The following is a 15,488-nucleotide window of genomic DNA, read 5'->3' on the forward strand; positions in this document are numbered from 1 at the left end:
TATGTGTCTCCTTTATTAAATGGCTCTGTGATGAAAATGAAAAACAGAGTTGGATAAAACACTGCATTGACATTGAAAATTAAAGTATTGTTCTTATTTTTTTCAAAATGAGTGCATATGCATGAACATGAAAAACATAATAAAATAAACTTTACGCAATAAATTGTAAACTGGTGTAAAAATCTGTATGCACATATCTTAGCAGACTTATACAATTATACATCATAAATAACCAGTTCTAAAAATAGAAAAATAAAAATTCGTCTGGTATTACAGCTGCAGAAAACGCGCTTTTCAACATAGCGGTGCCTTTGCAACAGGGCTGTTTGTGTTGCATTAGGAACCTTGCAGTGTCTTTACCTGTGCACGTGGGCAGCACTGGCTGAAGGCGGAGGGGCATCTTCTCAGTCCTTTATAGATCCTGATTTGAAGTACCAACAGAAATCTATGTCACCAGCCCTACACCTAATACAAAAGAGTTAGCATACATGATCAAATAGGTGACTAATCAAGGCATTGATCCAAACACCTTGGCTTGCAATCTGATCAACATTGAATTCCAAGGAAAGGTAGAAACTTGCTGAGCCGATCAGAGGACAGGCAGACGAGAGTTATATCAAGTGCAATCCTTGAATTGATGATCAAAACAAGCGTATAAACATGAAAAAAAAAAAACTTTATGCAATAAACTGTGTAATCTGGTGTAGAAATTGGTATGCACATATCTTAGCAGACTTATACAATTATAAAACATAAATAACCAGTTAAAAAAAGCATAAAACTAGAACAGAATATATTATGCAGCATCAAAGAGCTTCGAAATGTCTCCATCTGTCTATTACAACTGCCTTTATCAATGGAGAAAACGTGCTTTTAAACACTACAATGCCTTTACAACATTGCTGTCATAGCAGTGTCTGTATTCTGTGTGCCAGTGGGTGCGGCACTTGCTGAAGGGTGAGCGGCACATTCAGTCCTGTATAGATGCTGAATTGTAGTGCCAACAGTGCCAACGCTAACTGATTCTTTCACAGTGACAGCCCAGATTGTCAGCTATGTTATATTCAATATAGCTTACCGCATAAACCGTGGGTCAGGCGGTTGAAGAAGAAAGTATTTATAATTAATACTTTTAGGAGTTTACAGCTCAAAAAGCAGCTATGGTGGTGCTAGTGTTAAATACTCAGGGGCCTTTCTATTTAGTGTACGTGTTAATATATGTTCTACATCAATCCTAAAACATTCTGGAAGCCAGTGTAGTGCAGCCAACACTGGAGATATGGGACCTCTTATTTGTTTTGATTATGGACTCTACCAGCTGCATTCCAGGCCTGACCTTGGCAATGATTCCTAAGTGGTACAAAGACACTTTTGTAATTTGTTTAATGTGAGATTCAAAAGATAAATCTGAATCAAATACAACCCCCAGATTTCTCACTTCAGGTCGTATGTTAGACTTCAGGATTCCCAGATCTATCTTACTACATTCATTCTATTTCTGAGAGCCAGTAATACCCTTAGTTATTATAAGTGAGTTCATATTTCAATGTACTGCTTCATTTGCATAAGTCCTGCAGTATAGCAGCCTGGGATAATGGACATTTCTTGAGGTACTTGATTGTATTTATTTTTCGTATTGATCCTCAAATGTTACAGATACTTAAAGGCTTTGCTGAACAGTGCTTAGTAAAGGAGTATATGCATACAGGGAATAAGGTCCTAGTCTAAAGTGGTTTTAGATATGGTCTTGGAAAACAATTAGCTAAAGGTTTGTGTTATTGAGACAATCATTAAATATTAAGTAGTGACTTTAGCAACACATTCTATAATGTAGAGTAACCAGTTGAATACAGCATACCTTATTGTTGAATTGGGAGGAAATGTTTTTGAAAATTTATTTTGATGACTTGCATGTTTGTATTGGTTGTCTTTCCCCCTCTCTGCCTGGTCTATCGATTAATTTAGGAAGTTTTTCTCTCGGCCAACGTTTTCTATCTATCTCTTTTACATTTCTGACAGAAACTGATTCCAGATTCACCAATATCTAGGCTAGCTGTTTTTTTTCTGCATTTGGAGCTTTTGCAAGTATTAAAATAATTAATAGTTTTACCTTTGGATACCTTACATTTTCCATGTTCCATGTTTTTCAGTGCCCTTAAGCATGCAGATAATGAATAACGTTCCTATTCAACTTAGCGGGCTTTTTAACAAACATGATATTTTCAAAGCAGGTACTAGGACTGTTGTCTTCCGAATTATTCAGTGTTAGTTGATGATTCATTAATATCTATTACAGACTTTAAAAGTTAGAGATTAAAACACATGGGTCTTCTGCCTCCAGTACATTACATTTCAAAGGGACAAGGTGGGAAAATGTTTTTGAAATTTTAAGCACATGCATGTTTTAAATTAAATACTCTTCAAAACTAGATATTTTAATCTAAACTCAATAGGTAGCCCTCAGTCCAGCTTCTTGATTCTGTTGTGAATTAATACAAACCAGGAGTATTGTTTCTGGTTACTCTTAGGTTTGTCTTCCTCGTGTTCGCTCAAAGTGCTGCTTTAAAATTCCTTTGGAAAATCTTGCAGACGTTAATCATTGTCCTGTTTATTTATATTTAAAAAACAAAAACTGTGCTATAACTCTCCAAATTGCACTGGTACTCTTGCTAGAAACTTTACAAGCTTTCCGTAACTTAGATTAGTAACTTGCAAAGGTGTACCTTTTTTGTTTGGTTTCTTCTGAATGGAGCCTTAAACTGGTACAAATTCATCAGCATGAATATGTGGTTTAGTAGACCATTTACATTTGGATGTCCATTTCTCTGGGGAACAGTAGTTAGTTTAATTCCAATAACAGTATTCCTAGATTCCCACCTCTATACAAGCTGTCCATGGTTTTGCCTCTTTGGGACTGCTTAGTCAAAGACACTTTCCAGCAACCCACAAACTTTCCCACAGTCTAAATCTGAATTACTCACTCCTGGAACTAGGCTGACATAGTATTTAGTGGTTGTTTCCCTATGAGACATATATCTGACTTCAAAGGAACATGGAATCCTTTTTTGCAATGCCTCTTTCACCCATTAACAGACTTTATATTTTAAGGGTCCCTTCACCATAATGTTTGCAGTAATATTTAAGTAATAAACTTAGTATTTTAATAGTTCACCTGCCTTCTAAGTGGCATTGTGTTCAATTTGTATTGAATAACCAAGAACAAATGCTGCCCCTTTTTATCACTTGATGTATGCTTTTCTAGTGCCTCACATTTTCCATAGTTGAAACAAATACTCTTAGATACTTTTAATTGTCTTAAGTGTCACATAATAACAATCCTAATGAATATCAAAATTTTAAAAACTTATATATTTGACCTAATAAGATAATGTGTCATAATATTACCTCAAATAAAACGATGGGCATTAAGCGAATCACAGGCTCAATGTGCCTCTCATTATACTGTCGAGGAATGTATCGAAGCCGTCTTAAAAAAATCCTGCCGTATTTAGGGGCTTTACTCCTGCAGGTTAGAGTTAAAGATGTGTGATAAACCTCACTGCAGTCAGGCAAACATGTTTTGAACTACTTCTACACAAGCGGATAAGATAAAGAAAGCCACCTTTAAACGGTCAAACAAGATTTAGAGGCTCTGCTACAAATTATAAAGCTGTTCTCACTGCGTATTGTATTGCCAGGATCGTGGAGTGCTGCCTGCATTCAGTGTTGTCGCTACAGAAATGCCTTACAGTGACATTGTGGTGGTCTCACAAGTCATGGAAAACTCATCTCTAATCAGTAGACACCTGGCAGCTTTATTGTATATTAATTTGAACTGTGATACTTTTGCCCAAAGAGTCTGCTATAGTGTGGCTTTTTAAGTTATTAGAAGGTGGATAGTCCAAAGGTTTAAGAATAAACATCTAGGCTGTAGGCTACTTTCCAGATGAATAATAAACCAAGAAATACGTCTTTATTTGATATTATCAAGAATGATGAAATCTTTAACACAATACTGAAAATCAAGTAAATCAGCTTATATTTGTTGTGCTCTATGAAGTTAATTGTTTATATTTTAATTAAGTTCCTCATCTATCTTTTATTTTATTCTTCACATTGTTCAATCCAATTACAAAACATTTTAGACCTCTCAATCCAGTTGCTTAGATGTTTGTTTGCAATAAATACATTTTATGGTGATTCTAGAGGTTTGCTTCTCCTGCTACTTCCTTTTTAAGCACATTATTAACAGACACTAACCAAGCTGCAGTTTTGAAATGGTTTTAAGTGATAATTGAAATCTGATAAGCACTTTTTGTTTGGCAACAGTATTGTTGTAGTAACTATTATAGAGTTTTATTTTCTTTAACAGATCATTAGTTTTCAATGTTTTAAGCTAAAAGGTCAGTGTTTCCTTTTCTGTGTAAAGTGCATTTTTATCATCTATCCATGACTGTGTTTATTATTAAAGAACAGGGCAATCAGGGATACTTTTGCACATTCGTAAGTCTAGGTAGTGCAGACAAACAGCCAAGCATTTTCTTGTACACTTAACCAATGAATTTGTACATTGCAGTATATTGGTGTTAGTGTTTATAGTACTGATTTAGTGGATTTTAAACTGTTTTATTCTTTCTTTTCTTAGTCACTTGTAGTATTCTCTATCATACAAACTTTTACTGTTTTTGCTGCCTTCGTTTGTTTTAAGCTCTCTAGAGACCAACAGTAGAGACCAGATGTTTTCAATTACTATTGTATTCGGTTTGTTATGGCAGTTTCCATTAAAAAGAAATCCTCTTCTGGCATTTGTATTAGCTTCTCTTTGCATTGCAGAAATGTCTAAAAATACACCGCAATTCCCAGAAAACAGAAGTTGCCTCTTTTTCTCGTCATAAAAACAAATAATGAAATAAAGTATTAAATAAAAATGAACATCTGGTTTGAATAAGGCGAAGTGTTAGCTGTGAATTCACCCTGTGCTCACACTGTTAGTACAGGATGGTAAAAAAGCAGTTGTTTAATTCAACACCTTTTGTTCTAGGGAACTTCATGCAGAACATTATACTGCAAAAAATGGAAGTGCTACACAATGTTAAATCTTAGTTAATTATAATCTAGCCATATCATTGAAATAAATGGATCTGCATTGCCTCAATTCTATGGAAACAGCTCTGATCCAGGAAAAGTGCTGAGGAACCAGGCACAGGCTTAATTCCAGTGTCGGTCTTTCACAGTGGCTCAATAGAACTGCACACTGTTTCACGCGCCGCTTTGTTGCTATTGATATGGGAAGCCTTTTTCATGGACTGAACAGTATGCATGGCATGGGCTTTGTTGTGTTCAGATAAGCACCCCGTTTGTTTTATAGTCACCCAGACAATATTCCTGGGCGATATTCCCAAAGAGGTCTTTGACAGAGTCAAGGCTTGCAAGGAAGCTGGAGATGCAACTGAACATTTGGTTTGTGAGAGAGACAGCAATGTGTGGCTGGAGGGAGCAATTGCTCTCCCGTGTATAGCGACCTCTGTGTTTTCCCCAGCGTTTCCCAATGTTGCACACATGGAGTTTCCCACCCGCTGCGTGTCCTAAAGGGGCCCTCTGCTCCCTTTCCCTGTTAGCCCGAATGTAAACATGGCCTGCTGAGAAACGGGCAGGGTTGCTGTCATTAGAGTATTATTGAGTGAGGAAGCAAAAAAAAAAACAGTGCAATGTTGCTTATCGGTACATTATCAGTAAGCTACTTTTGATAGGCAGTTACAGCTTTACAGTTATGGTGCCACCCTCACCCCCCCTACCAGCTTTGCCTGTATAGATAGAGGACAGTAAAGTTGAAGTGAAGTTGTTAAGAATGATAAGAGGGACAGCATGTCATTTCGGTCTCATAGCAACTTGGGGAAACAGGCTGGCACTTTGTGACTGAATTGCCACAAGTGTATTTTTCTATTTTTTATTTAAGAATCTTTTTTTGTTTTCCCTCATAGTATCTGATTGATCACTCTGCGTTTATTCTTTTGAAATTGAAATACATGGAAATTGAACTGAACTTGATTCTGTTATGCAGTCACTAATGTATAAAGACTTGGTTCTCCTTTAAGGTTTAGTACTTTCTCAGGGTAACTAAATAAATGTGTAGAAGTCTAAATTAAGAAAAGAAGCAGGCTTTGAATGAATATTGCTTTTCTAGCAATGTATTTACATCATATTTATTTACTTATTTAAAAGTAATAGTCGATTCAAATGTGACGAACATGTTGATGTTGTGCCTGCCGAAATTATGTAATTATTACACTGCAATCTCCTGTTTTACTTTTTTTTTTTTCTAAATTTACAATTTGAAAAACATATTTAATGTGGTAAAATATCTTCATCCATTTTTCAACTGATACAGCTGTCTCTCTCTTACATGAATGTGACCGTGTATTGGGGCTTCAGTGAGCATCACCCAGTGAAATGACTAAAAATAATTTCCACAATAAACAGAGGCCGCCACATTTCAAAGGCTCTGTAAAAGTGTCACCTCTCGTGTGGGGGAAAGATACAGCAGCTTGTGCTTTCCCAATGCCCCATTACCTGTGTAGCTAGCCGCCTGGCCACTGTAATGGATAGCCTGACCTCCTTTTTGATTGGCAAGTGTCCATGTGAGAATACCCAGGAGCTGCCCGGCACATGCAAGGACTGCCGCTTTGTGCCCTGGAGTGGGGAAAGTGCTGCGTACAGGGCTGCAGGTGAGATCACATGAGGTCAGCAAGAGCAGTGTTCCCAATTACTACAAGAGCAGCAAGGGTGGCAGAAAAAGATTGTGTATTGATGCTTTCTGTTAATCAGTTTTCATGCCTGTTCAGTACAATACAACAGATACTGCACTTGCAGGGCTATGTTAGTAGTAGTCATAGGTAATGTTGCAGAGAATATTGCTCAATAAATGATGTATAAAATTGTGTGGCATAGGGCTATTGTTTTACCAGTCCTGTTAAGTTAATACTATAAATACATGCCTATAGTTAACATTGATGTTGTGACAGCAGGGCTTTGTGGATCAGTATTAGGCAGCCAGCCTATTTTGGGACCCATGTGCCTGGTAGTACTGTACTTAAATGATCTATTTCCTGTTGACCGGAGTGCCTGACCTAACGTGCCTTTTCATTGATTTGGTCACTCTCTGTATTTCTTAGGCTTTTTCGCCCCCCTTATTTAAGATATTAGACTGATCTTTTGAAGACCTGGGTGTGTGTATTATTTTTAACTGATGTATGCAAGTGAATGCCCGTCTATTCCCACCAAAGGTTCACCTCCTGTTAACCTTTTCTTACTTATTGTATTGTTTGTGTACATGCTTTTTTCTTTTTTTGCCTAGTTTTCTATGCTCTTCACAAATGTTAACACCTACTACTACAATGTCAGATTCCTGGTTTTAGTATATTGCAACAATGCTAGTGTATCAAATAAGTTTGTCCAATGTTATATAAAAACTCCACAGCAATTAATGTAATTATAAGAGGATTTTTTTGTGTGTGTTGTAGTTAGTGCGGTTTCTTGTATTTTGTTATTGGTTATGGATGGATATAGGAGGAGTTTCAGCTCCATAGCAACATCCAGTTTGTTTAATCAGAAATGTTAGGGCTGCTATTAGATATTTATTCAAATAGATTTTTTTTTTCTTTCAAATGTCTTAAGGAAAAATACAAGAACATTATTTCCTAGATCTATCATTCTCTTATTTCAAAACCAAATTCAGAAAATGTAAACTGTGAATATTTTATTGTTCTTTAGAAGATAATCAGAGATTTATAATCCTGGGGTGATTTTGTTGGGTATTGCTCAAACAAATGGTGTTTGGATTAAGATTATAACCTTGATCAAAACTACATTCCATTTCATATGTAATAGCTATATTAAAACCTCCCTTCTTTCCTATCCTGGAGTGCTCTTCATGGGCTGCTAAGGGAAGGGCTGAGAATAAAGTTTGTGTGTTTGGTTTATAGACAAGGATTATGATTTACAGTGTCATTCCCTTATGAATTGTTGCAGGTCTGATCAGTTTCCTCTTGTGTAGACAGATTTAAACCAGGTTCAATAAATTATAAACAATTAAGTACACTTGTTTGCCCCTTCATTGTAAAAACACAGCCAACTATGACCTGGCAAGGTTGAGTCAATCACCTATGGCAGCAGACCTGTTTAACACAAAATGCTCTCCCCTTTAGCCTAAAATGTAATGCAATATATCTGTTCAGAATTAAGAGTCTGAATGTTATTTAGATATCAGGCTAATTAATAGCCATATCTGTAATTGATGATCTGTAACACTTCATATTGCTCTGATATTTTGTAAGTCGCCACTGGACAAGGGTGTCTGCTAATAAATAAATATTATTATTATTATTATTATTATTATTATTATTATTATTATTATTATTATTATTAATAATGACCATGATTGGGGTGCATAAGAATACATTTACAGTATCAAAACCTGAACTTAGAAAATGTATTTAACAGTTACAATTAGCTTATTTATAGAGCATTATTTTGAGTGATTTAACTAAATTTTGCTTTTAAATGTTACAATTAGGGTGTATGGATACTGGAGAAGTTATAAATGGTCTAAAGGTTGTTTACATATTTAGAATAATTTAGCTAGATTTTGCAAAAGCAATAACTGATAAAATTAGGGTTACACATTAGTGGTCTGGTTTAGTATTAGATAACCCAGTAAACTCAGGCTTGGGTAAAGATTAGGGTTGCTTTTCTACTAATTTAGCTAAATTGGGTGTAGATTTGTATTGGCCTAGCTTGACATTTTGGCTTTGGCTAATGTTAGGTTTCAGGCTGTTGTGTGGCCTTAAAATGGGTCAGGTCACCTACTAATGCAATATTATGTAATACTATGAGTTATTTTGTCTCTCCAATTAGCACTGGAATGCCATAGTCACAGTTCAGAATAAAATTATTATTAAATTATGATTTAAGTGTTATGTTAATTAATGTAAGTGTAATCTGTTGATTTGGCCTAATACTCTCTCAGGCTATACCAATAACAGGTTTTATTTAAAATAATAATAATAAAAAAAAATTGTCAGAAAACCAAACTGATAAATGTAAATATGATTTTTTTTATGGGAGGGAAAAAAAAAATAATAATAATGTCAGGAAGGTGATGCAAAGGAATACCAGCAGAGAGCACTGTTACACAGCGTATCACCAGTTTTGAGGAACCTAGACATAAAATCTAACGTAAGAAAAGATTCAAACAGTGCAAGCCATTGAGCTCAGCTTGTTCATGTGTTTCTAAACTTTAAGTAAGCAGTTTCCAGGAGGATGCCGCTGACTTCAACCACAAAACTCAAACACTACTAGGTATTTCTCCCCCATCTCTAACACCCTTCGCTGTGTTCTTTATTCTCAGTCCTCAATCTGTGTGTGTCATTTCAGATTGTTTATGGAACTCCCCAATTTGGAATCTGCAAATGAACTGCTTTTCGGCTACCCTTGTCAGCATAGAAGAGAGACAAAATGCATGTCTTCTGAATTCTGCACTGCTACGGTTTCTCCATCTTCACACTACAAGCCTACAGTGCAGACAGCAGCGATGTTCATACACCACTGAACGTTGTAATATGCAGAAAAACAAGGGAGTCCCGGCCAGTCTTCAGCCCGCCCGACCCCCACACCACTCAGCCAGCTGTGCGCTGCCCACAGGGTAATCCCAAAGTAATCTAGTGAAATAGGCCAGATTCAGCCCAGCAATTCCTGGTTTATGGGATCCAATCAGTGCTCTGCTTGCAAGCTTGGCAGGTGGGGAGCTAGATCTGTATTTGACTTTTGATTGCATCCCCCAGTCTTGATGGTTGATTATATTTCTTCTGATTTGCTCAGAATATTTAGTTCTTAGCTAACATTTTTAACTTTTTCTTATTTATTTAAGAACATGTATATATTTGAGTTCATTTTCTTATTTTACCACTAGATGGAACTAGAATACATGTAAATGTATGCATGGGTATTTTCTATAATCATTGGAAAGGTTTTTATTTCTGCACTTTCTATCCTTGAACCGGCCATGAAACTTGCAAACGGCATCCATTTTCTATGTAAATAAATTGTTTTTAAGTCTTCAGTGGAATTTTGTGCAATAACAATTGGACTCATCTGCACTATTATGCTTTCCTGTTCACTTCTATGAACTGGATAGGTCATTTCATTACATCTGTAGCTTTCTCCTTGCCCACAAATGTGCTTTTGAAGTTTGTTTGTTTGACATAATTGTGTTTGTTAGTTTGTGGTGTTGGACTAAATCATGAGGGAAAACTCTGATTTGGATGAGGATTTTCCAGTATTTTTTGTGTTCCATAGAGCGGTCTAAGCAATGACCATGCTTTTGTGTCAGTAGTTATGGGTCATGGTTTTGTGATGTTAAACACGTTACCTCACTACATTACATACTGGTGTGTAGTACTTCACTGCCACGTTTTACATAATTCTGTTTTTCAGTTTGTATCAAGCAGAAAGCAGACAGAAGCACGGTGGTTTTTGTTCGATCTGTTCTTCCTTGAGTGAGTTTTGTTCCCCGCAGAGCACCTTACAGTTGGAAAAGATAGGAATGAAAGGACAGATTCTCCTCAATGAAATGGTCACCCCAGGCTGTGTTAGGTCAGTAGGAAGCTTTTGTGTGGAATTGTTCATGAATTCATCATGTTCCCTTGCAGTGTAATTAAATCAGTTTAAGCTACAGTAGTCATGCTGCTCCCACTTACTTTTGAAACCCAGCAGAACACTGTACAAACTGAAACCGTATGAAACACAGAGACAATGGCAGAGTGCACATTAAGACAGGAGTCATTCAAAGATAGCTATCTCATTACATCCCTCATTTTTCCCCCCACTGGTTAAGTGTTCTGTTAAATATATGATAAATAAACATGCTCCTGAACCTTTTATATATATATATATATATATTGAAGATAGTAATTAGATATGATTTCTAGCAAAAGCAAATTACTTCAGTTAAAGGGAGTTACTGAAGCAAACCACAGAAGGAGGAAGTCTGTGTTTGTTAAGATTAGACTGCAGCATGTTGAGCCTTTATTACTTTGCCGAGTGATGCTTAGCCTAAGTTCAGCAGACACATGACACCATTTTGAGAGTTATTTTTAAACCTTATTGAAATACAGAGCTATAGTTATTGAAGTCGGTGGTTGGGTCTAAAAGGAAAACAACAAGTATCTAAATGTGGCTCGTTTTGAGCTCAATAATTTTTATTCAGTAAGACATGCTCTGTGAAGTAATAAGAAATGCTCTGTGAAAATGTGTTACTTTCACTATTTTAAATGTGTAAATGTTACTTTCTTGAAGGCATTTTGATAGTTTAAATTTCAACTGTTTTTTTTATGGAGATGTAAAAGTTTGTGTTGTCATATTTTACTTGTAAATAACACCGTTGAAGGTATTATTTCATAATGAGAAAATGTGTATGTGGGTAGGGGATCCCATTTCCCCCCCAATACAAATCTGGCTTAGGCCATCTGTAGAAGCTCTAAAAAGTATTCATTCAGTGGTCACGCCCCCCCCCCCCCAAAGTAGTCAATTTGTTTTCTTTTTCAAAACTAAAGCAGCTTGTGGTGTTTCTTGGCTCTTCCACAAGTAAGGAAGAGTTGAAAAAGTAATTGTTTGAAGGGGCATGCTATATATCTTTTAAATCTACTCCACAAAAGACATGGAATTCTATCTCCCTCCACAGTTCAACAAAGGAAATTGAGAAAATCCAAGTCTTTATTCTCAGTGTGCGAGCATGTTATGCAGTTTGTATAATGCAGGAATAGGCTTAAATGTAATTGGAGGGGGAATTATAATTCTTTAGCCAGAGCACATTTGTCCTGACTTAGCTATCAAACAGAGGTCATGTTTGGCCTCCTGCATTTTATAATTGTTTGTATTTTGAGACTTACACCTACATTTATTTATGTAAGTTTAATTTAGCCTACTTCTAGAACGTCACAGCATTTCTACAATCCTTGCTGTTGCAGTTCCCTAGGCTGCCAGAAGTTACTTCATATGTGCATTCTCATCCTTTTCTCTGCACAGCACATTAGGAACAAATATTCCTGCATGATCTAAGAGCTACCCAGTAGTGCAGGAAGTGTGTGTGTGAAAATGTGTTATTTGGGGAAAAATTGTAGTGGCCTATCTAATTTTAGCACTTGGCACATTCTAGAGATGGTCACTACCTAAAACCAAAACAAACATTACATAGTACATACTTTAATACTTATCTGCACCCTGTTTTTGCTGAAATTAAACAATTTGCTGCTGACAGGAAGTAAAACCAAGTGTGGTAAGCCAAGTAGCAGCTCAGTGCTTGCAGACAGGAAGTATGTATTGCATCTCCTGTGAGTCAGTGCACAACATTTGAGTTACCCTGGGGCTGCAGTTGTTCAGTCTCGCGAAAGCTGTCCAAGCTCCGCAAATGGCTCTGGCGAAGGACATACAGTGTACTCAGTGCACCAGTACGAGCTCTGCTCTGCACAAGTTGGATGGCTTGGCCAACCGTTTTTTTCACCGACGCAAGGGGAACCAGGAGCAGAAAGCATTGGAAAGTGAAGGGCCTCATGTTTCTGAGTTCGCCCTCAACTGGGACCGCTGGAGTAAGTGCTAGGAACATCAATCCAGTCAGACAAGCTGCTGCATGCTTGGAGCTTTAAAGTCTTAAGAACTGTCTGTGTGTAAAATCCTTGAATCAAAAGTTAATTTAGACTTCAGAAAAAGGGAATAAATGCATTTAGTAAGGGTCTTGAGGTGGGTAGAGCAAATGGCAGTTTTAGGTTTCTACCGTGATGCAGAGTCTTGTGTAGTGGTGACTTGTTGGGTTTGCAATTGAGTGATTAAAAGAACAGTATCAATTGTATACTGTGACAGTAAACCTTTTTCTCCCTTTTTAAGAATTATTATGGACTAGAATAATTCCTACTAAAGTATGTAGTTTTAAGTTCTGTTTTTCACTTTATTTTTCGATTTAAATAGTAGTTTTATTAACTTTGCATGGTTTGGATTCTTACAATTTTTTTTTTTTCGATATACAGATTTAGAAGACCATACTTCACCATTACTTCAAGTCAAAATGAACTTTGATGTTAATAAAATTCAAGATCTCTTGGCAAATAGTTTAGTTTTTTAATGTTATTTTTTAATTTGACTTTGTGTATCCTGCCAAGAAAGAACTTCCTCATATGGAATGGAAAAACATATTTTTTTAATTCTGTGAGTATCAGATTAAAAAATGTGAAGCACAGGAGTAGTTATTAAAATAAAAGTAAAAACAAAAATATGATTTAAAAAATGTATACATTAGTAATAAAACGGGGGTTTAAATTATATCCCACAAAATCAAGTTTAATGCTAATGAAACGACAGGGTAGGATATAATTATATTATAAGATAAAGTTTTGTTTACTAAAGTATCTTCGTTTTTGACGTGATGCAACTTTTCAAGGTATTGCTAAAGTACAGTTGAAGTTGCTTTCTGAGAATGACTAGCAGGCAAGGTTTTAGGTGTTTGGGTTTAAAAGGAGGAGAGACTGAGGATGGTTAATTCACACTATCCAGAAACACTCCAGAATACTGTGGGTAGGTAACAGGGAGTTAAGTTTCACAGTTTTAACATGTGATTCAATCCCACCACACTTATATGGTGACTCATATGATAATGTATAGAGGCTACTTTCCCATGCAGGGTTTAGAGTAATGTGTGAAGTTACAGGAAATATAAAACGGTTAACAAAACATAGGAGGTAAAGGAAATGGTTCTGTTTTAGTTACTTCGGTTTTGGTGATACTTTGTAATGTGTGGAAGGGCTTGATGTGTAGCCTATATTTTCAAATTAGTTTTGCTTGTCATCCATTCTTGGATGTCAGTGAACAGTGTGTGCTATTTGTGCTTCAAAATATACATAATTTGTTGTGAATGATGGCTGTCAACAGTTTGATTGGTGTATAGCTTTATGCCATTTACGTTTGGCATGCAAGAGTAGAGAGATTGGCATCACTTTCGTCAAGTTGGTTGTAGCAGTCTTCCAGTACACAGGTTTGTAAGGTGTAGGCTTAAAGCATCATGCAGCTCAGTTAGGTTTACTAGTCACTGTCGTGTGTCTTGAAGGTTTTAATCTGTCCTGTTAAGGCATTCTTCAGATGTGTTGGGATTGTACAGCAGTGGTAGGCTCTCCACCCCTCTGCGGCCATTGTTGGATTTCCCAGGTCCATGTGGAATGCAATAATATTCCAGCGCGTGTGACCAGCCCCCACATTTTGATGTGCAGTCGGTCCTGGTGTTTTGCATTGCACAAGTGTTCTCAGCTTAAATGTATATATACACAAACCATTATATATATATATATATATATATATATATATATATATATATAATGTGTGTCTGTGTATAGGCTATACATATACACATACATACATACATCAACTCATTAAATCAGTGCTGGAATGTATATAATGTAGAGTCCAAACCAGGTTGTACATTTTATCTATTTCTCTGTAATGCTCTGCCTTTGTTACCCGTGCAACTACACGTGTTTTGCTTTCGTGGGCTCTACCATTTATTAAACACTGCAAAGAAACGGCTCTCGATGGGTTAAGAACTATCCTTTGAATAGGCACCACTACAGCTTGAAGTCAAGTGTTAATTCTGTGCAGATCGCGTTTCCATGGCAATGCCCTATGCTTGATCTAATTGCAAACATCTTTTTGCATCATGGTGTGCTTGTATCCTCGGTGCCATTTCAACTTCCCTTCAGAACTAGATACAGTAATGTAACAGCCTGCAAATGCTTGTTTTTTGTTTTTGTTTTTTGGATGGTTGAATTAAAAGCTTATCACGTGAACCTAAAACCATGCGTAAAGAAAATGCTTCATATTTGGCAAATTTGTTACATAAGTAGTTCTCTTAAAGATGTTTTTATTTTTGAGTATATTCTTTAGCTCTTTAGGATTTACAAAATACTAAGGTTGCGTCATAGTAAAGAATGTTTCTAAGGATTCTGAGTCAAAATGAATGGTGAGTACAGTTCTTTGTTTTTGTGCGTTTTTACTTGAATGGCAAGTTAGATTTTATTTATATATGTATTGGAGCATATGAACATCGATTTTGCTTTTTTTTTTTTTTTTTTTTCATAATATTACATGTATGTATTCTGTGTACTGGACATTTAAAGCAAAAATGTATAACATTCAATCAGAAAATTAACATGTATCTTTAAGACATTCAGTTTGAAGAAGCGATTCCATCTCTTATAGCATTTAGAAATACATACATAAAATATATGGAATTGCTTCGATTTGAGGTTGAGATGGTTGTGGGTGGAAAATGTGGCAAACAAGACATTCTGCAGCACAATATGAAACGGAAATGCAGAAGCTATGGCTTGCTCTTCCAGGAAGCAACATTTATAAAAGAAATTAAAATTAAAAATCAATTTCTAGCGGAGTAT

At 36.2% G+C, this 15,488-nt stretch overlaps 1 protein-coding gene across 2 annotated transcripts in view; it reads left to right on the forward strand.

Annotated features, from left to right (window-relative positions):
* The window catches only part of prkacba (protein kinase, cAMP-dependent, catalytic, beta a), a 42,537-nt gene that overhangs the window by 12,486 nt on the left and 14,563 nt on the right, over positions 1-15,488 (forward strand). Inside the window, exon 1 of one of the 2 annotated variants that reach the window (XM_066692636.1) lies at positions 12,410-12,641. The exons of the other annotated variant lie outside the window; for it this stretch is intronic. Coding sequence (XP_066548733.1) covers positions 12,464-12,641 — 178 coding nt within the window. The 5' untranslated portion in view covers positions 12,410-12,463. Of the gene's footprint in view, positions 1-12,409; positions 12,642-15,488 lie in introns of those variants that run through there. 2 annotated transcript variants of the gene reach the window in all.

This window comes from Amia ocellicauda, chromosome 19, assembly GCF_036373705.1.
Source record: "Amia ocellicauda isolate fAmiCal2 chromosome 19, fAmiCal2.hap1, whole genome shotgun sequence".
In the NCBI taxonomy this organism is placed as follows: domain Eukaryota; kingdom Metazoa; phylum Chordata; class Actinopteri; order Amiiformes; family Amiidae; genus Amia; species Amia ocellicauda.